Below are 22,360 nucleotides of genomic sequence, written 5' to 3' on the forward strand. Positions count from 1 at the left end.
ATGAAGTTCCCTGCCCACCACAGGACCAAGCCGGCCACAGTGGCAGACTGCTGGGAAGCTGCCGTGCTCTCCCGGTCCCCCCAGATTCCTTCAACACCTGTCCTGCTCCTCCCCAGGGACGTGGATGGCTCTGTGTGATGGTCTCCACTAGGAAGATGCCATGGCCTCTGGAGTTAGGACCCTCCAGCTCCTCTCTCTGGACACAGCCTCCAGAGTCGCTGGGAGAGACCACAGCAATGAGAGGTGCCCAGCAGCCCCAGCCCAGGGCCAGGTATGAACCTCAGATGAGCTGCCTGCCAAGTCCCTGGCCAGTGTAGTCGATGGCTATGGTTCTTGGCCACCAGGTTCTGGGGTGTCTGTTATGTAGCAATAGCTAACTGGGACAGGCTGCTTAATGCTGTCTGGGGGACATTTTTCTTTTAAATATAAAATACCAATAAAGTTTGGGCTAGGGATATAGCTTAGTTGCTAGAGTGCTTGCCTTGCACACACAAGGCCCTGGGCTTAATCCTCAGCATCACACACACACACACAAAAGACCGACAAAGTCAGCCTGCACAGGACAGTCCGCCACCTCTGGGCCGAGGTCCTACAGGGACAGGGCTTCACCAGCCTCACACAGTCTCATGCTGCCACATTTCACACCTTGTGGGGGCCTTCAGGGCAGCTTCCTACAGGCAGAACCAAACCACAGGGACAAGGTACGTCCACCACTGGGCATTGCCACACCCCCCAGTGTGTGGTCTCCTACCAACACCGATGCCTGCCCTTGGTCCAGTCGGAGCTGGCCCACACCAGCCTTTACAGGCACAGGGAGCTGCTGCCCCTGGCACAACACTCCACCGAGGCCGGCTGGGCACATCTGAGGGCAGGCGCTGACTCTCAGCTGGAGTGAGACCCTGTGGGGAGCTGGTGGGGAGGACACGCCCCTGTTGTGGAGACTCCTATCTCACCCGCCAGCCCTGCAGACCCGCAGGCCTGGCAGCTGGCCAGGGGCCCACCCACAGCACTGGCCTGCTGCTCTAGGAAACCTGCAGTGTGCGTGTTCATCAGAGCAGAGGCAGACTGAGCGGTCTTTGTCTGTGGCCCAGCGGGATCCACCAGGCTGAGCCGGTCTTTTTCCTACTCAAATACCTCCAAATGCACCCACACAGCAGGGATTAGCCGGGCTGCTGGCATATGGGGAAATTCCTCCGCTGGCTCCACTGACCAAGCGCTTAAGTCACAACCTGCTGACCATGCGGCCCAGCTGCCAGCTCCAGCAGGAGCTGAGTGGAGGTCGGCGGCAGAGAGGGCGGCAGGGCCTCACTGTTCTCAGGGTTTATTGGTAACGTTGCAGGGCGCCGGCCACGGGCACCTACGTGAACCAGTCCTCTGCTCGGGGCGAGGACAGCTGTCCATAGGACAGGAGCGCGGGCGCTGCCCTGGGCGGAAGCCTCAGTGCCCGGCCATCAGGGCAGACTTCCGTCCTGGACCATCTGCAGGTACTCCTCGTGCAGCCTCTCCTGCGCCTCATACAGCTTCCGCAGCCTCTTGGAGAGCCCCTTGCTCAGCTCCTTGCCCTCTGTGTCGTGCGTGGGCAGGCCCTGCAAGGGCAACGCAGAGCTGCCAGGCCCGCCACCCTGCACCCTCCTCCCTCCTCCCCCTCCATGCGCCTCTCCCTGCTGTGGCCATGTCCTCTGGTGAGGGCTTTTGGTCACCACCTGCTCAGGGTCCAGCATGCTGATCCAGTAGCATTGGCTTAAGAGTTTAAGACCATGGCCACCGTGGAGAATGGTGACCAGAGTCAGGGCCCACCATGCTGAAGGGGTGCAGCAAATACACCTAGACCTGGCAGGGAGGCCGAGGGTGGGGCAGAGCTGGGCCGGCTGAGGCCCTAGGCCCTGCCGGGTTCTGTTTCAGCCATCCCAAGTCCGGCCCAGGCCGTGACTCCCACTGTCAGAGGCGGGAGCAAGGTGGAGGCACCTGCCAGGAGGGGACCCCCTGGGCCCCAGCCTCCCCTAGAATCTCCCACATGCCCACGGCTGAGAACTCCTGCCACCCCAGTTCAGGGTGGTCTAATGAGTCCTGAAACGTGGAGAAGGATTTCTTACATTTTCATCAAACTTGGAATATTTGTCACTTTCTGACAGGAACATTTCACCAGGTGGAATCTTCATCCTGGCCAGCTTCGCCGCCTGGAACAGAGTACAGTCATAACCACCAAGCAGCAGGCAGGGGCTTTACACTGTCCCCAGGATGCCCACTCCCACCCCCAGCCCCCAAACTGCTCTCAAACTCAGGTGGCTAGAAGGAAGGTGGGAGCCGAGAGGGACTCAAAGGGGCCCGTTCATGGGACAGGGAAGGCTGTCAGTCGTCCCCAGGGCAGCCAGACTGCGAGAGCTGCCCAGTGCAGTGACAGGCGGGCAGTCTCCCCTGGCCGTCTCCCTCCTGGGTGGACCCCCAGGTTCCAGGGCACCATGTAGGAAGGCAGGTGGGGGCAGAGTGGAGCTCCCTTTAGAGGGTCCTCCGGGGCCTGGCCAAGTCTGAGGGAGGCCGAGAGCCACAAAGGCCCAGTAGTGCATTTCTACCCGGGTGAGTCCCCCCAACAAGCAGACATGCTCACTTCCTGCTCTCGCTTCCTCCGAGCGGCCTCCTCCTTCTTCTTCCTCTTCTCCTCTTCAACCTAGCGGAACAGGCAGGGCCAATGAGCCAGGGTCCTGGTCCTCCTGCTGTCTCCCACGACCTGTCCAGCCCAGCCCAGCCCAGCCCTCGGAGAGGGAGACAGACTGGTGGCCTGGGCTGAGGTGGCACAGCTGTGCTCAGCAGTGGCTGACCCTGGTTCCAGAGCTTCTCAGTGGCCCTCTGGGTGCCTACCATGCTCTGGACGTGAGGACAGGGCAGCAGACAAAACCAACATTAAAAGCTTCAGGCACAACAGCAGGACACTGACCAGAAGGACAAACCTGGTCTGGAAGGGGGGGTGCTGCATCTAGTGGGGCCCGGGGACGACCTGCACAGGTCATGGTACCCAGGAGAGTAAGGGCACAAGGCAGGATGGGGAGAGGGCAGAGGCCAGCAGCGCCAAGGAACGGGTGCCAGCGTTGGGGCAGTCAACGAGATGGTACAGGAGGAGGTGAGCAAAATCCAGGATTCCACTCCACCCAGCAGAATCCAGGCTGGAGCGTGGGTGGGGAGGGGCTGGGGAGGCCCGGCCCGGGGCTGGTGGTGGAGCCAGCAGGCTGGTTTCAGGTGAGGTCAGGCCAAGCCTGCCTCGGGAGTTCGGGCTGCCGTGGGCACGAGGTGCCTGCCACCGATGGGAGGGAGGAACAAGTTGGAGGAGCCGAGAACCTGATTTCTTTGGGATGTCCAGGGTTTCGGGTGCTCCTGGCTTCCTGGAGCTATGAGGTAGGCAGCCAAGTGCAGGAGCATGGCAGGTGGACTCTGGGTTGGGGCCTGGGGTCGTGGCAGATGCCCAGTGGACACCAGAGAAGCGGTGGGCTGGGCAAGGTCACGGGGAGGGGAGGGCTGGGGAGGGGAGGGCAGGGGAGGAGAGGCAGGAAGGCGCCGATAGAGCGCCAGGACGGCAGTGTGCTAGAGGAACGGTGGCCTGTCTAGGAGGACTCGGGGCCCTTTCAAGGCAGGAGTGCTCGTGTGCGGAGGGACTACTCTGGAGGAGAGCAGGCAAGGGACGCTGGAGGGCCTGGGAGCCCGGCTCCGTGCCACAGTGGTGAGAGCCCTGGCCCGAACCGTGGACCTGGAGAAGCCACGAGCTGCTGCCTCAGAGGGACAGGCTTCGGCAAGGCACCCCAGCTTCAGGCCACATGTGTGAGCAGGAGGCTGGGCCACCCCTGGCTGGGGGTGGCAGAAAGGCCCTAGCCAACTTCTGGTCACCTCCAGGCAGCTGGCAGGCTACACCTCCCCTAAGGAGCCTGTGCTTGCTCAGTTCAGGAGGGGAGCCCCGTGTGGACGGAGACCCAGGCTGGGGAGAGCAAGTGTGACAGAAATGGAGAGGGCCTCCATGGGAGGTCACGCCACAACCTCTAGGGCAGGCTCCCGTCACACCTTCCTTGTCACCACCCTGTGACTGTCTGGAGTCCCCGGGGCAGCTCCAGCTGACTCTCCTCAGCTGATGGGCAGCTCCTCCCCGTGTCCCAGGCCCTGCAAACCCAGTCTGTGACCACCTGAGTCTTGGGCCCTGCTCCTAGGGGCGGGGCTTGCTGCAGTGCCAACGCAGGCCACTCTCAACTCCATCCCCAGACCCAACCCTGGCCCTGTCAATCACCTCTCCTCTCCAAGTCCCTCTCCAACTCCCCGTTCCTGTGTGGCTTGGGAATCCACATGTCCCTGAGGGCACCTCACAGGCGGAGTCCAGCAGTTCTGATGTGTTTTTGTTCCTGTTCTTTCTCCCACTGACAGCCAGGTCTCTGAACATGGGATCTCTGGATCATGAGGTCTCGCTGGGGTGGGAGCTTTGGGAGGGGCACTCTGGGAAGAGCCAGGCGGCACTGAGGGTCTGCTGTCACTCGCCTCCCCCCAGCTGAGGAGACGCCTGCTGTTGGGTTCAGGCCGTCGGGCAGTTGCGGAGCTGACTTTTCTTTCGGACACTCACAGGGACAGGGATTTGTTTGGTTTGGGCCCTGGGGATTGCCCAGGGCTCCGTACATGTTGCAAGCTCTCCACCACTAGGTCACACCTCAGCCCAGCACTGGCGTATTTTAAAATAAAAGCATTAATGTAAATTCTTAAAAGTAAACTATGCAACAACCCCAAAGTTGTTTTGTTTTCAACAGAATCAAGCAGTCATTCCAACTTTACCAACCCTTTTCTTCTCTTCCCTCTCTCTTAGTAAGGTCTCTCTGTCCACCAGTTTCACCACCGTTGGCAGTCCTGAAAAGCAGACAGCTGGTGAGACACGGGCCTGTGCACCCGTCCTCCTGCAGGCTGCCTGCCAGCCTCTGAGCCGTCAGCCGAGCTCCCCACGCCGCACACTGTGGACAACAGGGGGCCTGCCTGATGGCTCACACTGTCAGCAGGCAGGTGTGACACAGTGACAACTACAGCGCCTGGGCTTGCTCCCTGAGTGTGGGAAAGGAAAGGCAGTAGAGGCCAGAGGACTATAGGCATCGGACTGTCAGGCCCAAACACATCACAAACTACGACTACCCTCCTGAAGACTGCCTGCCTTGCTGGGTTGGGGACACCTAGGGACATTTGGGAAGAACATGGAGATTCCACTTGGGGATTCCTTTTTTTTTTGGTACTGAGAGCAGAACTTAGGGGTACTATACCACTAAGCTACCCCTACTCCCTTTTATTTTTTTGAGACGGGGCCTTGCTAAGTTGCCAAGGCTGGCCTTAAACTTGTGATTCTCCTGCCTCAGCCTCCTGAATTTCTGGGATTACAAGCAAGCACCACCGTGCTTGGCTTCCACTTGGGGATTTGTCAGGAACTCATAAAACTGTGGGGCCCTCAGGAACTCTTGGTGTGTCCCCTCCCGTGTCCTTTCCCAGATCTCTGGCAAGCAGGTTGAGAGGCTCGCCCACCTTCGTGATCTTCAAACCGCACCCCAAGCTCGGGCAGGATGTCATCCCGGAGGGCATCGCTGAGCTGCAGGACCTCAGGGACTGTTGGCAGAGAAAAGTGGTTCTGTTAGACATGCAGGGAATCCCAGGTCCCCCGGACCACGCACTGTCCCCAGTGCCTAGAAGAAGCCCCAGCTTGATTCTGTGGGAAGCAGAAGAAGCCCAGAGACTACCAAGGCCACTTCCATCAGGGACCCTGGGGTGCTGCTCCCAGAGCCCAGACGAGCCCAGGCCTAGTAGCCACCTCCCATGGTCAGCCTGAGGACCAGCAAAGGCTCGTGCAGAGTGGCCAGTGCCCAGGGCCTGGCTGCCTGGGATGCTTGCCAGGGGGTGTCTGGGATGCCCAGAGCGGGTGCAGCAAGCAGGGCCAGGCTTCTTCCTGGTGCAGGTTCCTACTGCACAACCACGAGGCTCCCAAGGCACCAAGCGCCCTGGTCCCAGGTAAAGGACTCTGGGGACTCCTGGCCACCAAATCTTGGCTCAGGATCCCGAGGGAGACACACTCGGTAGGTCAGGCCTCGGGCTGCTGCTGTGCCTGCTCAGGGCCTGTGCCCTGTGCCCCTGAAGTCTTGAAAGCGTTCCCTGCTCCCCTCATGGGCCTCAGTGCTGAAGAAGGACCAGGCCACCAATTGTAAATGCCCTGGGAGAGCCAGGACACAGCTGAGTAAAGGGGATCCAGGACAGAGGCTGGGTAGCCCCAGAACTGCTATCCAGCACCCAGGCTCAGCCTGACTACCGGGCTGTGTCAGGATGAAAGGCAGGGGAACCCCAAAAGCAGACGGCTGGAGGAGACAAGGCAAGGCCGGTCCGCTTGAAGCGCCTCTTCCACGAAGGACACAGCACAGCAGACTGGGTGGGGGGGACACTGGGCCTATACTGTGGACAGTCCTGCAGGTTTAGACATTCCCAATCTCTGAGTTGCTTTCTCTATTGGTGCCAAGGGCAAGATCAGTGACCAGCTGACTCACCCCTTCCTGGCACCTGGTCAGAGGGCAGTGGGAAGGCTGCAGCTCTGGGGTGGGGCTAGGGTCCTTAACATGGAGCACAGTGAGGCCACTGGAGTCACACCACACAGCACTCCTAGGTCCACCTGGGCCCACTCCAGGTCTGGCCAGTGTTCCATCCCTGTCGCATTTAGAAACCAAGAGCCCTGAAGGACTTGATTTCAGACAGTCGTGGCCACGACCAACCCAGCCTTTCCTAAAGGAAATGCAGCTGGACCCGAGGAGAGGCAGTCCCTCGGCAGCCGGCACACGGAGGCCCAGCCAGGCAGGGGAAGCAAGACAGCCGCGTCAGGCAGGGGGCCAACACCAGTGCCCCCGCCCGGAATGCACTGCCCAACCCGCAGGGCCTTGTCACACTGGGGAAGGACCTCCACTTAGGAATGTGAACATCTGCAGTACCTCAGCCATGCCCAGCACTGCAGATGGTCCCTCTTTCACAGTAGACACTGTCAGCTGGCCCCCAATGGTTATGACCGTCCCTGCCTCAGTGCTAACCCACATCTGCTGTTCCAGCCCACGTCAAATGTCACCAAAGAAACACAGGGTGTGACAGGCAAATAGGATGCCAACCATCCTCATCCTCAGGCCAAGACCCTGCCCGCTGTGATGGGGTCCCTAGAGCAGGCACAGGGAGGCCTCCCACTCCCAACACACACAACACACACTCCCTGGGAGCCCCCCGCCACAGCCCACCTGGCCTCTGCAGAGCTGAGGAGCAGGGCCTGCCACCTGCCCTCATGCCGAGGCCTGCTTGTGCCCACTTAGCTGGGAATTCCCTCCAGGCCCGTGAAACCTTTTGGTGCCTCGGGCCTGGCCTGCTCTCTCCTCTGCTACTGAACAAGTGCAGGCCCCCAAGACCACAGCAGCACTCTGCACGGCCACGGCCACACGTGGTCCATCCCACCGAGTATCACTCAGCCCTGAAAAGGCACACAGCACTGCCACACGACCAGCTGGCAGACACTGGAGACACGGTACCACAGGAGAGACGCTGCACCCGCCACCCAGGACGCTACCTACAGTCAGAAAGCAGGCTGGGTGGATGCATCAGAAGAGCGCGGGCTGTCACCCACGAGTTGGGGGCGGAAGACCAGCCTCTGAACTCTGTTGCTACCTAGGTTTAGGCCAGAGTCAGGTGTGATGGCACACACCTGTAATCCCAGCACCTTGGGAGGCCAAGGCAGGAGCATTGCAGGTTCGAGGCCAACCTGGGCAACTTAGCGAGATCCTGCCTCAAAATAAAAAAAATTTTAAAAAGGGTGTGACTTGGCTCAGTGGTAGAGGGCCCTGGGCCCAGTGGTAGAGGGCCCTGGGTTCAGTGGTCAAGGGCCCTGGGCCCAGTGGTAGAAGGCCCCTGGGCTCAGTGGTAGAGGGCCTTGGGCTCAGTGGTCAAGGGCCCTGGGCTCAGTGGTCGAGGGCTTTGGGCTCAGTGGTAGAGGGCCCTGGGCTCAGTGGTAGAGGGCCCTGGGATCAGTGGTAGAGGGCCCCTGGGCCCAGTGGTAGAGGGCCCCTGGGCCCAGTGGTAGAGGGCCCTGGGCTCAGTGGTAGAGGGCCCTGGGATCAGTGGTAGAGGGCCCCTGGGCCCAGTGGTAGAGGGCCCCTGGGCCCAGTGGTAGAGGGCCCTGGGCCCAGTGGTCGAGGCCCCTGGGCCCAGTGGTCGAGGCCCCTGGGCCCAGTGGTCGAGGGCCCTGGGCCCAGTGGTAGAGGGCCCTGGGCTCAGTGGTCGAGGGCCCTGGGCTCAGTGGTAGAGGCCCCTGGGCTCAGTGGTAGAGGGCCCTGGGCTCAGTGGTAGAGGCCCCTGGGCTCAGTGGTAGAGGGCCCTGGGCTCAGTGGTAGAGGGCCCCTGGGCCCAGTGGTAGAGGGCCCTGGGCTCAGTGGTCGAGGGCCCTGGGCTCAGTGGTAGAGGGCCCTGGGCTCAGTGGTCGAGGGCCCTGGGCTCAGTGGTCGAGGGCCCTGGGCTCAGTGGTAGAGGCCCCTGGGCTCAGTGGTAGAGGGCCCTGGGCTCAGTGGTAGAGGGCCCTGGGCTCAGTGGTAGAGGCCCCTGGGCTCAGTGGTAGAGGCCCCTGGGCTCAGTGGTAGAGGGCCCTGGGCTCAGTGGTAGAGGGCCCTGGGCTCAGTGGTAGAGGCCCCTGGGCTCAGTGGTAGAGGGCCCCTGGGCCCAGTGGTAGAGGGCCCCTGGGCTCAGTGGTAGAGGGCCCCTGGGCTCAGTGGTAGAGGGCCCTGGGCCCAGTGGTAGAAGGCCCTGGGCTCAGTGGTCGAGGGCCCTGGGCTCAGTGGTCGAGGGCCCTGGGCTCAGTGGTCGAGGGCCCTGGGCTCAGTGGTAGAGGGTCCCTGGGCTCAGTGGTAGAGGGCCCTGGGCTCAGTGGTAGAGGGCCCTGGGCTCAGTGGTAGAGGGCCCTGGGCTCAGTGGTCGAGGGCCCTGGGCTCAGTGGTCGAGGGCCCTGGGCTCAGTGGTAGAGGGTCCCTGGGCTCAGTGGTAGAGGGCCCTGGGCTCAGTGGTAGAGGGCCCTGGGCTCAGTGGTCGAGGGCCCTGGGCTCAGTGGTAGAGGGCTTTGGGCTCAGTGGTAGAGGGCCCCTGGGCTCAGTGGTAGAGGGCCCTGGGCCCAGTGGTAGAAGGCCCCTGGGCCCAGTGGTCGAGGGCCTTGGGCCCAGTGGTAGAAGGCCCCTGGGCCCAGTGGTAGAGGGCCCTGGGCCCAGTGGTCGAGTGCCCCTGGGTTCCCTCCCTAGGACCCAACACAGAAACACAAGGAAACAAACGGCTCTGGCTAGGTGTAGGTCTGTGGCCAGCTGCTTAGTCTGGGGCTGGGAATGCAGACCTACAGGGGAATCAGGCAGGAGTGGGGACCTTCCACGTCCGAGGCCGCCTGAGCAGAGGCGTCCCCAGGTCAGAAGGCTAGGCACAGCTGCCCTGGAGGCAGAAGGGCAAGCAAAGGAGCATGGCCTTCCCTGGACGTGGTCCCCAGACAGGGCCCCTCCTGGGGACACCTGGGCCAGCCACGAGGACTCTCGGTCCTGTTGACTGGAGATGCTCCTGAATGACAGGGTCCATCAGGCTGTCTCAGTCAGCAGCTCCTTAGAAGTGTCCTGCTCGCGTGGATGGGGTGACCGTCAGCACCCCGGGTGGCAACTGTTCCTCTCTCCCTCTTGGTGGGCTGCATACTGCCCCTGGAGCATGTGCCCACAGAGCCCCAGGGCACCCATCAGAGCTGGCTCCTGTCAGTGGAGTCGGGGACAGGGATGGAAAGCAGGTGATGCCGCGAGCAACTTACTGCCCAGAACAGACTGGGGAGAAGCAGCACGAGGCAACGGCGATCCAGCCTGGGGAGCAGGAAGATGCAGGAGCCCTGTGAGGAATGCCACTCAGCTTTCCAAACAGATGGAAATCCTCAGGAAGAGTTGAGGATGTTCTGCTAAGTGGGGGCAGACAGGTGCAGAAGGACACACTGCCCTCCACTTACATGAGATCCCTGGAGCACTCGAATTCAGACAGAAAGTAGGATGGGGAGCAGGGCTGGAGGGCAGGAGTCATTCAACAGAACAGAGTCCAGGCTGGGCAGAGCAGAAGCTTGGGGGTGGAGGTGGCTGCCCAGCAGAGTGGACGTGCCTAGAGCACCAAACACAGTCTCGATGGTAACCTCCGTAGAGAATATCAAAGAGGTGATGGGGGGGTGACCACAGGCAACAGAGGTCTGCCCAGCCCTGCAGGCCCTGTCCCAGGCTTCCCTGACCCCTGCTCCCTCCTGGCCTGGCCTAGGCAGAACTGCTGCCTCAGTCCACTCTGGAGCTTGTGGCCCACTCTCCTTCTCCTGGGCCTGTCACAGTGCTGGGAATCAGAGCCATACTTGCTGCTGCTGCTGCTGCTGTGTGGGTAGACCCATGTCCAGCACATGCCTCCAGCCCCTGGACTGTCCAGAGAGCCCTGGGGGTCTCTGGCCCAGGTAAGCTGACTGCAAGCCCACCTAAGCATCGGGGCAGAGGAGTGCTGCATGTGAGCACAGCATGGTGATCCCATCCCTTGGCATGACCCACTTCTCTGGCTGTCCACTCTTTCCAAGCAACAAACAAACAGCAAAAACCCAGCTAACAAGCTACTCTGAGGCCAGCCTGCTGGGGCTGCTCTAAAGGCCAAGCACACCCTGCCCTGGTCAGTGTTGCAGTGCTGTGGCTACCGCATGGCCAGGCCACCTTTGGAGCCCATGGGCCTGCGTGCCCGAGTTCCTCCTGGGGCTGGGGTGTGCTCAGGAAGTCATGTTACATGTGTGCTCCCTGTGTGCCCTTGGGGGCTGAGTCCTGGGCTCAGCCTCCGATGTCCTGACAGGCCGACGGAAATGCCCTGCTGCCCACAAGGCCCCTGCTCCAAGCCCAGGACCCCAGTGATGGCAATGGGGGCTGCTGACATTGAGAGATCTACACAGCTCTGCAGTGGGCCATCAGGTGCTTCTCAGTTTGGTGAAAGAGATTTAAATCACTGAGAAGCACCAGGTGAGACAGCAAGCACCAAATGCTCACTGCAGCCTGCTCACTGGCTGCTGGGCAGGCCAGGCTCCTCTGTGAGCACAAGAGGCAGCCTTGGAGTAGGGTCACCCAGCCCGCCTCCTCTGGCCGTGTCCTGCACTCCCCCTGGCCAGAGGAGCTGCAGGCTGAGAAACGTCTTTCTTTTTGCCCTGCTCTCCAGCACAAGACAGCCCTGGACCTGAGCCTCCCCCAGCCCCTCCCCCTGGCCAGGCCTCGCATCCTCCTTTAAGAGGCAGCCTCTCCATTTGCTGGTAGTGGATGGAACTGGACTATCACGTTAGGTCAAGGAGCTAGATGTCCTCTCTGATATGTGGGTTTAACACACGATGTAGGGTGGGGGGGAACGGAGTTCACTGGATTAGACAAAAGGGAATAAAGGGAAGGGAAGGCAAAGGGGAAAGACAGTGGAATGAAGCAGACACCATTTCCCCATGTTCACACGAGTACGCGACCATCGCGTGTACTCAACCTCAAGTACGAGACGTCAAAGCGCACTCTCCTGGTATCCAAAACGAACCAACAACAAAAACAGGCAGCCCACTCCCCCCACTAGGGCTCTCCTGGGTGCCCTGCACTCCACCATCAGTCACGCAGCCTAGACGCTGACCTGCCTGGAAACTGTCCTGCAGTGAGCCCAGGATGCTCTCTGCACAGTGGAGGCTCGGCACCACAGGCTCCTGGCACTGACCAGGCTGAGCGGGGCAGGGGACGGTCACCACCTCCTCCAGGCCCTGCTTTCCTCTTCTGTAAGACTGTGAGGTCAGACAAGACAGCGTGGGGAAAGCAGCTGGTGAGGCCACCCCGCATCCTGACGGGTGTCAGCGGTGCTGCCACAGGTTCAGAACCCTTTGGCATGAGAAGCCAGAGTGCCGCCGGACACCACTTACTGCCAGGTTTAACAACCTGCACGGACTGGCCAAAAAACCAAAACGCAGAGACCCAGCACTTCCCAAATCTCAATCTCACACACTCAGGATGTCAGGATATCCAAGAATGAAGCACAGACAGAAAGCCCTCCTGGGGACCCCCAAGATGAAGGCATTCTGCTGCCAAGCCCCGGGCAAAACAGTGACTCTGGGAGCACCCCCCAGCAGGAGGCTCCCGCCCTGGGCTCGGTGTTCCAGCACGCCTGCCGGCTCACCAGGAGCAGAACTCCGCCCTCCATGGCTCTGCAGGATGACCACAGCAGTTCACACAGCTCTCGCCCAGAGTCCTGCCAGGCTCTGCACCTTTGAGCTGCCCCCAGGGGGCCCGCAGCATGTGGGCAGCCCACAGAGGGTGACCCTGCGAGGAAGAGCCACTCCTGCTCTCTGAGCAATGGCCTCACCTTTTTTCTCCCGGGCAATCTTCCTCACGCCTTCTCTGAATTCCGATAACACCTGCAGGTAGGGCATGACTGTGGACTCGAGCTGTGGAAAGAAGGTCTTGGCTCAGAGGGCAGCTCGCCTGTGTTGTGACTGAATGCCTCGTTAGGTATTCAATTTAGCAAACGTAGTGCAGGGCAGGGACAGCCTGGGCAGTGCTGCTGGGCCTAGTGTCCCAGAGCCTGACACCTTGTCCCCAACACATGGTCTACAGGTGTGCAGGTGACAAGCATCTTGAGGGCCTGCAGCACAGGTGACATGGGCCAGAGGGCACAGAGCCTCCTGTACACTCTGGCCAGAGGTGCTCAGCAGCTCCTCTACAGTGCTAACTGCATGCTTCCAGCAGGGCGGACCCGGTACTGTGAGGACCTTCTTTATGTTACAAGTAGCCGCTGGGCTGGTTGTGAGTCCCACATGCACTTGCCTAGTGCTAACCTTCGCCAAGGTGTTCACGCGCTTAAACATCTGCACAAGCACTGACCACAGAGGAGTGCTGAGGAGGAGGCAGGAGGGAGGACGCTGGATGGGCGAAGCAGTGCACAGAACAAAGCTCCGGCCACTCTTCCTGCGCCTTCCTCCTGTCTGATCAGTAGAACCAAAGATGGCTTCTGAGCAAGGTCTCTGCCTCCAGGTCACGGGGTAGCTCAGGAACCAAGATACAACACAGACGGCTACCAGCTGGCTGGGCCTGGGAGCCAGCAGTTTGAGCTGAACATCCTGGCCCGTCTGACCCCTGGGCAGAGGCCGTCTCCCGTGCAGTGGAGACTCCAGGCTTCCTGGTGGCTTTGGGTCTTTCTCTCTATTCATGCACAAGCCTTGGGCCAGCAGGGTGCCCAGGGGGCTCTTGGATGGCAACAGGGTCTGTCTCAAGGAGGCCTGGGACTACCGACCACCCATGGTATGACTGACTATACTGGGATGCATGGCCCACACCAAGGAGGCAGAGGAACAGGTGCCACCTCCTTAGCTTGACAGCACTTGGGACATGACTTGAAAGAGTGAGCTGTGGGCACGGGACGCTGGGCCTGGCAGGCTTGTCCCATTGGCTCACTCCCTCATGGCTGGCTATTTCCAAGGAGCTGACTCAGAGGAGCTAACAGGACACATGGAGGACGCACACAGCACTATGTGAAGGGCCACAGCCACAGCAGAGTTCAAGACCAAACACTGGTACAGACTCAAAGGCAGCCTGACTAGCCTAGGAGCTCTCTTTTGCTTCTTGTTTCAAAGAAAACAAAGACCCTAGGATTATTTGCACATGAAAACAAAACAGCTCTTTCAAAAAAGCACTGGAAGCGCCCTGCAGCTCCCCTGCAGGGGTCCTCACTGCTTATCTGTAGGAAGCAGGTTTAAGGTTGTGCCTTTATTTTGCGCTGAGCTCCTTGTCATCAGGTAGCAGCAGGTCCTCTTCAGTGTGTGCATGTGCCCTCTTGTGGAGGACTAAGAGCACTTGACAGGGCAGGGGGGTAGGAGGACCACGGAGATGAGCAGCCCTCATGTAGCGGAGGAGCCTGACATCACTGCAAACAGAGAGGCAGACTGCACCGAGCAGAGCCCGCCAGGGTGGGTTGTCTGCATGCTCACACCTGGCATGGTGACTCTGCAGGGGCTGGCAGTGTGTGCACAGCCCCTGGGCGCAGTGTCAAAGCTAGAGCTGACTGGGACAGAGAGATAGTGGAGCACTCTCCAGCCAGCACTCTATCTATATGCATGACCTTCAGTGAAGCCATGTTGGGTGCAGCCAACCATGAATGGCAACGATCAGGGAGGCAAGTGTTTTCACCCTGAACACACAGGCCTTTCTCCCATCACCCCTGCACCACGGTACAGCCACCACATAGGGAGCACTGGCGCTGCATTAGGCCTCACAGACCACTGAGCGATGGCATGCACTGCAGGAGGACACGTGGCTTAGGCATAAAACCCACCGGTACATGTCAGGGCCTCAGCACCCATGGGTTCTGGCACCTCTGGGGTCCTGGCATCCAACTGACATGGATACTAGGGAAATGGGATGCAGGACATGGCAGGGGCCATCCAGAACCCATTCAGCCATGTGTGCCAGGTTAGAGCTCACGACAGCAGGGCAGCAAAGGCATCCTAACAGCCAGCTGCCAAGGCCGCCCTTCCACATGCCAAGGGGCAGCTGCCAAGCCACATCTGAAACGCAACTGGCAGGGTTGGTGGGGAAGGAACCTGTGCCTGTCTCAGTATGCCTAAGGGCTGCCAGGCTGGGGAGACTCCTGGAACTCCAGAGGAACAAGCAGCGGGGAGGGGTGGGTGGCCTGAGGCCCTGGACAGGGACCCGTGGGCCCAGGCACGCACTACTCACATTGAGGCTGGTCTTGGACCCTCCAACTGGGAAGCCCAGGGAGCTCTCCTCTTCTATGGCCCCGAAAATCTGAAGGAGAGAGAGATGGCACATGACCCATGTGCAGGACGGACAGGTAAGACGCCTCGCGCGGTCAGCAGTCCACGAGCGGCTAGCGTATGCGGGGCATGGTGGAGGGCAGCCTTTCTGGTGGGTCTCCACGGCCAGGAGAGGGTGGGAAGAGCAGCTCCGAGACTTGGAAACCCACAGCAGGCCTGTCGTCCAGGTGGGTCCTGGCTCAGGTGGCCACTCTGGCCCTCCCCAGCCTGACAATGGGGAGAGGGTGAGGCAGCAGAGCCACCCCGAGGTCCTGCAGGCTGTGGCAGTGCTGCTCCAGAAGTGGCTCTGCACAAGACGTGCTCAGAGTTGGGGCCTAGGACATGGTTTCACTTTCCAGACCCCAAGGTGGGAACGGGGTCGAGAGGGACGACACTGCAGCCTCCACTCCTATGCGTGGAGACGGGAGGAACGGAGGGCTTGGCGTCCAAGGGTGCCTGTAACGGAGGCCTGTTTCCCCACCACGGGGCGTCACGGGGCCCATGCAGCCAGAGAGCTTGGGTTTCCGGCACCTGCCTACCTTCAGCATGCGGGTGAGGTACACAGCGACACTCTCCAGCAGGGCCCGGTTGGGCCTCCGCCGGGCAGCCTTCCGGGCCGCCATATAGAGGTTGCACTGACTGACCAAGGCTCGCATCTCTTCCATGACAGTGCGGGTGTCGACGTTGTCACAGAGGGCTTCGTGAACTGCCCTTTTCTTGTCATAAAAGCTGCACGTGGAAGAACAAGGAACCCAGTCAGACCTGATACCCTCTAGAACAATCCTCCAAATGCTCCCCAAGCTCAGCTGGCTCGGCAGCAGGTGCTGCACGTCCTGGGGACCAGCTTCTCAGGCTCTGGGCTGAAGAGAACCAGCACATGCCCACAAACACCAACGAAAAGGCCCCACTTACTTCTTATTCAGTTCTGTTTCCTCATCTTCCCACTTTTCAAACTGGCCCGTGATGTCAACAGGCGCTCGAAGGACGTCTTTCACGTTTAAGAAGAACTCCTGAGGTTAGGAAAGTCAGTTTAGCAGCATCCAGGCAACTTTCCCACTAGACGTTTCGGATGAACTGTCCTGATGGGATTTTACTTCAGGCAGATTCTGAAGAACCACAGTTCCTCAAGGCCCACAGAGAACCAAGCTGACAGCCAGGACCGCAGTGCGCTCTTTTTGAGCCTGTGAGACACGTGCTTGGCAGGAAGCCCAAGTCAAAAAGGCCCATCCTCGTGAACAGGAGGGACAGGACCTTCTTACACCTCCCGAGCTGCCAGCCCTCTTGGGGCATCGTGCCCTCATCCCATGGCCCGAGCCACCTTCCCCCATGCCGTGCCGTGCCTGCCAGAGCAGGAGGGAGACACCGCTTGCGTGGACCACAGGCGCCGGTGGAGCTGGTGTCCGCCACCTCCCACCCCGCAGAGAGCTGGCACTCACGTTCATGAACTTCTCGTACTGCAGCGCCGACTCCATGGTGTTGCTGGAGTAATCCAGCGTGTCCTTCCAGGAGTGCATGAGGAAGGCCAGCCGCAACTGCCGCGCTACGGAGTGAAGGCACGAGACAGCCTCAGTCCCCGGTGGCCCCCTTGACCATGCCACTACCTGAGGGTGCGCGTGCGGCAGGCTTACCCGAGTGCTTCTTCAAGGCGTCCTTGATGGTGATGAAGTTCTTCAGCGATTTCGACATCTTGCAGCCTGCAATTGTCAGGTGACCTGTGTGGAGGAAGTACCTGACCCAGCAGTCATTTTCAAAGTACGCCTGCGTGGGAAGACGGGAAGGATGGCTTGGCCAGTGTCCCCAGGGCCTGGCCTTCCAGGGGGAGCCAGACACTGAACACGCTACTGCCGCACTGTGCAGCGTCCACTGGGCAAGTGCTGCCTTTCCTAGGTGGGCAACTGAGGCTCAGAGGGACCATGCCAGGTCGCTTGCCAACAAGCAACACGACTGGTTTGAGTTTGAGCCTCTCTGTCAGAACGGCCAGGCTGTCAGTGTGGGAAATCGGGCTCCATGACTGGGTCAAATTCCTTGCAAGCCCCAATGCAAAAGGCAAGACGTACCGGAAAGGCCCTTCCTGAGGCCTGGCAGGGATCCCGACTTCACTCACCTCTGACTGCGCCAGCTCGTTGTCATGGTGGGGGAACCGGAGGTCAAACCCCCCTCCGTGAATGTCCATCGAGGCTCCCAGGAGCGTGCCTGCCATGGCAGAGCACTCGATGTGCCATCCCGGACGACCCTGCAGACGTCAACAGCTCATGCTGCCTGCTGGGGCCTTTACCGCCCCAAGTAGAACCTCAAGCCTCTGAGCTCAGCAGACGGCGTAACTCCCCCACAAACACTAAAGCCAGACCCAAACAACCACCTGGGAGGACCTCCAGCACCCCAGCACTCCAAGAGGCCAAGGACCACTTCCCTTCCCACAGCACTGCAGGCAGGACGGCTGTCCCAGGCCACCTCGCCCTCTAGAGCTAGCGATATTCCAATGGAGTCCACAGGGCACCAGACGAGGGCCTGCAGAGGTGGGGGCATCTAACCCCAGCCCCGTCACCCCCTCACAGACTGACAGTACAAGTCCCAGGTGGGCAAGTGGCTTCTGGAGGCCCAGCGAGGCCTTGTGACATCTGGTCCCAGGCGGCTCTGTGCTGTAGCAGCCCCGGGTTCTGGCCCTGGTGCGGAGTTCTTCACATGTAGAGCTGCCCTCGGGGACAGGGCTGTGCTGGTGCCAGCGCCCAGCCCACCGGCAGGCACTCACCTTCCCCCAGGGGCACGGCCAGGACGGCTCTCCTGGCTTGGAGGCCTTCCACAGGGCGAAGTCGTTGGGCGAGCGCTTCTCACTCAGGCGGTCAGCCGAGACGCTCAGGTCGCCTGCAAGCGGGAGGGCAGGGCAGGGTTGCTCACTCAGCACACCCTGCAGGGTGTCAGCACTCCCCCACAGCTGCTCTGCAGCCTGCCCTTCTCCCTGCCTTGCTCTAGTGTGTCCCCTAGTACCCGTCTGCTGTGACAGGAACTGGGGCTGACAGGGTGGATTCAGGAAACGCTGCTGTGGGCTCCAGAGTACTCGTTCTCGGGCCAAGGCCGAGCCAATCCCTGCGCTGCAGAGAGGCCCACCTCGCCCTGCCTCCTTGTAGCCCTGGCTCTCCACACCTCTAGGTCAGGCTGCGGTGCTCTGGCCTGAGGCAAGGAGACGACCTGGTGTGAAGCTCACTGGGGCAGAGCGTGGGAACCCAGGTCCACACAGGGAGCATCCCTGGGTCGATGGCCCGCATAGCTGTCAGCCTGTGAGTTCTGGGGACACAAGGCATGGCTGAGCTGCTGTGTGCAAGCTTACAAGGCCAGGAGGTGGGCAGTGTCCTCCCTCCTGGGCTCACAAGGGGCACAAGGGGAAGCAGCTAAGCATCAGCCAGGAAGGCCATGAGCCGAGGGCCAGCAGCCCTTGGGGACTTGCAGGAAGGGAGGTGGCATTTTGCTAGACTCGTGGTACAGTCCCTGTGTACTTTGGTGAATGACAGGTGGCAGCAGCAGGCACAGCACTGTAGTGGCCATGGCCCACAGGCCAGCCGAGCTCCACACTGAGGACCACCTGGCCTGGTGAGGGGCAGAGCAAAAGCCCCTCTAGGCATGAGGGCACCAAGACCCAGCCTGGCCCTCCAGAGCCTGGCTGGCCCGACTTGCACCCTTCCCTGGGGACACCTCCCCTGTGTGCCCTGGAACAGGAGGCACAGACTCCGTCTTGCCAGGAGCTGTGGAGGGGCCAGGCTGAGCCTCCATGAAGACACTGGGAAGGATGGCCATGCCAAGGAGGGCCCAGCCCGAGCCCCAGGATCAGGACATGCCCTGATCATGGAGGACGATGGCCACCAGCTTTCAACCCAGAAACCATCACAGTCAGCGTCTGGGTATGTTGACAACCTGACTGAAATGTCTTCATGTCCCTCTCTTGCTGGTCTGCCACCAGCAGTCCCTCAAACCGTGGCCGGATGTGGCTCCATGACACCCTCCTACGTGCAGGTTTTCAATTAGCTGTCGCCATGCATATCTACTCATGAGTGTCCACGTATCATGACTTACTTTTGTTTTGTGGTGGTGCTGGGGATCGAATCCATGACTTAACTTTTAGAAACACCACAGAGAAAAGGATCGTGTCTCTTGCACGCCAAGGCCTTAAAGGCTGTTGCTTGGCAGAGCTGGCTCTGCTTCAGACTTTTTGAGAAAGAAATCACACAATCCCTCCCATCCTCATTCCTGCTAGGCACGCCCCTCCACTGAGCCCCAGCTGTAGACCCTCTACCTTATTTTGAGACCGAGTCTCACTATGTCCCCAGGCTGCTTCCAACCTAAGAGCCCTGCCTCAGCCTCCTCGGGGACAGGGCACACACCAGCTGCACAGTCCTTCTGAGGGCATCTACCTCTCGCTGGGCACAGGGAGCACACCGCCACAGGAGGGGTACGCAGCCCTTGGGAGCGGGTGGAGATGTCCTTCCAGGGTGGGTGTGCACTCTGCCGCCCTTCCTATCTGAGGCGGGGGCTCTGCTCTTGCTGTTCCTAGCACCTAGCAAGTCAGAGGTCTGATCTGTCCTGTGAGCGACAAGCCTCTCTGCGAAGCTCAAGCAGCAGCCTTTGTCTTGCCAGGTCCCTCACCTTGCCCCCGTGTCTATCTGCACCCCCCATGCTGTCTTGCCATCTCTGATGCTCTTCGTCTGCCCACTGTGTCCCCTTAACCCCCAAGTGCACAGGCTGCACCTGGCTGCGTGCATCTGTCTGTGGCTTCCCTTCCACCCAGGCGCCAGGCATAGGCCTCTGTCTTGCACGTCCCCACAGCACCAGGGCCTCGCACACTGCGCCGTGCTCACAGAATGAGGTCCCCATGAGAGCGACTCTGGGGTACAGCAGACCTTCTGTTGCTGCCCAGTTGGGGGAGCCTAAAGGAGCAGTGCTCTGGAGCTGCCTTCTCTCATCTGTGCCCCTTCACCATATCCAACCGTTCCCGCCCGGCTCGTCTGGGCCTGCTGACTCTGCTCCTGAGAAGGGCACGGCCCGTAGCGGCAGCTGGGGCTCCGAGTCCTCTGGGGAGGTGCTCCATCTCCATGAACTCCTCCTCCCAGGCCTGTGAACGCTGGAGCCTGAATGCCGCGGGCCGAATGCCCATGTCCCCAAATGGCCCAGCCTGCCCTCTTTCACCGACTTTGGGTTGTTTTAGGTGCTAGTATTTCTCCAGACTAGAACCCTACAGGTGAAGGTGCCTGATGGAAGCAACTTTCATGGCCAAACTGCCCTTCAGAAGTAGGGCTCGGGAGCCGCCTGCCCTGCAGACACCCCAGCCTCACTAGTGGAAAGAGCCTGGAGAAATGGGGACCAGGCGTCCCAGCTGGGGCTCTCCTGGGCTCGGGAAGCCTGGTGTCCTTGCTTAAAATGTGGCTGGAGATGGAGAGACTCTGGACGCTTGCTCACATCCCAGAGTCTCACCGTGCGTTCCAACCTCATGTACAGTGACAGCAGCCCCCAAAATCAAGGCCCCAGGCCACTTGTCAGGACAGCATAGTGGCCGCTCCCTTGGCTCTGTATGAAACAATGCATTTCATGGTCCAGTGTGGACAGGACCTCAAGTCCCTCTAGGGGAAGCAGCACCTGCTGCTGGCCACCCGGGGGAGCGCAGCTGCATAGGGGTCCTATCAGTCCCGCCCTCGGGCGTGCTCCTTACCCTCCCCTTCCTGGAGAGCGGTCTGGTCCCCAACAGCTTCGGGCACCAGCTTGCCATAGGAGTGTTTCTCACTAGAGGCGAACTTCACGGTGTCAAAGTAGACAGACCCATTTGAAGAATAGCTGGAAGACAAAAGAGGAATTCAGGGACCCAGCAGGCGCCACGGGACACCAGTCTGAATCCGAGGGCCACAGAGTCACGAGAGCCAAGGTCGCCTGTGTCTCCTGTTTCCGCCTTCCCTGTGGCTGTTGGGAAGACTTGCCAGCTGCACAGGCTGAGTGGGGGCTCCCACCCACCACAGAGAGGTGCTCGCCACTGCCCAGCAGTATGTCCCTCAGTAACCCGCCAATGGGCGCCACAGCCTTAACTGACGACCACCCTGCACAGCCTGCCGTCACCTCTCCCCACTTGTACCACCCGGGACATGCCACTCTCCAAGAGCCTCCAGGTTATTCCAGGCCTAACAACCTGTCTTCCTGGAAGGGGGTTTGCCCTAATCTCATGGTGGCCTACAGCAACCTGAGATAAGGGGGAGAGGTGGCCTCTCACGTCAGAGCCAGTGCTGCTGCACACACAGCTGGGGCCTCGCTCCCCTTTCGGTCAGTACACGCATCTGGGTGGGGAGGGCAGCCACCCAGGGGCAGGCCCAGGGCCCTCCACGGCCTGGGACACCGAGCACGGACCACAGGCTCCGGAACCCCGGCTAGCTTCCACTGTGGTTCCTTTGCAGAAAGCCAACTTCAGAAACATGGAAAGTGTCCCCTCCAGTGGACACGATGGAGTGTTCACCAGAGCACGGTGGGTAGTGTGTGCACTAAAACCTCAGCTGAGCAACGGGATGCTGGTGTCATGCCCCTGCCCCTGGGATCGGACCCCAGGACACACACACTGAAGCATCCACGTGGAGATGAAGCCCTGCACACCAACAGCTAGGCCAATGAGCCACAGTCTTAACTGCTGAGCTTTCCAGAAACTTCGTCCAGTGGCCCCAGGGCAGGACACTAGGCCTTCCGGGAGGGGCTGGTCAGCGAGACACCTGCTCCTCAGCCCAGGGCTGTGTGGAGCTGCAGGAGGATGGCCGATGGGGCTTCGGGACAGGCTATGTGCCGCCACCACCTGTCCCTTCTGCTTCCTGCTGAGCCACCAGGTGCCTGCACAGTTCAACACCTACCGCACAGCAGCCACCGCAGAGCCGGGAACCCACGGCCGTGTGCATAGCAATCTAAGATGGCAGCGGCAGGCCAGGAGCTCCACGCAGGGCCAAACACCATGAGGGGCGAGTGCCCAGGTGACCCAGGAACACAAGCTCCCCTGCTCCAGGCCTGGACAGGGGCTGGGCAGCTGCTGCCCTGGAGGGTTGTGCACTGAGGGAGGGGTCTGTTCTTACCCATAGCCATTGTCAACAATCTTCTGGACAAAGTTCACAATTTCTGGCACATACTCGCTAACCCGGGTCAAGGCGTCGGGAGGCAGAACCTGTGGGTGAACAAGGGCAAGTCTCAGCATGTCCCTTCCAAACACCTCAGCCTCCCAGGAACACACTCCATGAACACATCACCTGTCTGTCAAACAGGAAGCCCCGGACGGTCCAGCTGAGGGACAGGCACGTGGGTGGGCCTGCGCTACGAGGGACCCCACTGCGCTGACTAGCTGGCTGGGTCACCAGTGTCCCTGCCTCACTACCTCGGCTCTGCGCCAGTGAGAGTCTTCTTCCTTTGTGGTAAAATGGATGGTAGGCCCAGCTCTGGGGACGACTATGGGACCAAGAGAGGCCGTAGACAGCGCGGCCTGCTTCTCCCTGCCTGGGC

General features: G+C 60.5%; 1 protein-coding gene across 3 annotated transcripts in view; it reads right to left on the bottom strand.

Annotated features, from left to right (window-relative positions):
* Positions 1-1,305: 1,305 nt before the first annotated feature.
* Positions 1,306-22,360, bottom strand: part of Cars1 (cysteinyl-tRNA synthetase 1) — a 50,666-nt gene continuing 29,611 nt past the window's right edge. For all 3 annotated transcript variants that reach the window (XM_078045395.1, XM_078045397.1, XM_078045398.1), the window contains 15 exons: positions 21,940-22,028; positions 20,553-20,674; positions 17,607-17,719; positions 16,962-17,090; positions 16,486-16,615; positions 16,294-16,397; positions 15,770-15,867; positions 15,397-15,586; positions 14,781-14,849; positions 12,412-12,493; positions 5,527-5,607; positions 4,802-4,869; positions 2,606-2,665; positions 2,094-2,177; positions 1,306-1,586 (listed from right to left, as the gene is read on the bottom strand). In XM_078045395.1, coding sequence (XP_077901521.1) covers positions 1,452-1,586; positions 2,094-2,177; positions 2,606-2,665; positions 4,802-4,869; positions 5,527-5,607; positions 12,412-12,493; positions 14,781-14,849; positions 15,397-15,586; positions 15,770-15,867; positions 16,294-16,397; positions 16,486-16,615; positions 16,962-17,090; positions 17,607-17,719; positions 20,553-20,674; positions 21,940-22,028 — 1,554 coding nt within the window. In that variant the 3' untranslated portion in view covers positions 1,306-1,451. The remainder of the gene's footprint in view (positions 1,587-2,093; positions 2,178-2,605; positions 2,666-4,801; positions 4,870-5,526; positions 5,608-12,411; positions 12,494-14,780; positions 14,850-15,396; positions 15,587-15,769; positions 15,868-16,293; positions 16,398-16,485; positions 16,616-16,961; positions 17,091-17,606; positions 17,720-20,552; positions 20,675-21,939; positions 22,029-22,360) is intronic.

This window comes from Ictidomys tridecemlineatus, chromosome 4, assembly GCF_052094955.1.
Source record: "Ictidomys tridecemlineatus isolate mIctTri1 chromosome 4, mIctTri1.hap1, whole genome shotgun sequence".
NCBI lineage: Eukaryota > Metazoa > Chordata > Mammalia > Rodentia > Sciuridae > Ictidomys > Ictidomys tridecemlineatus.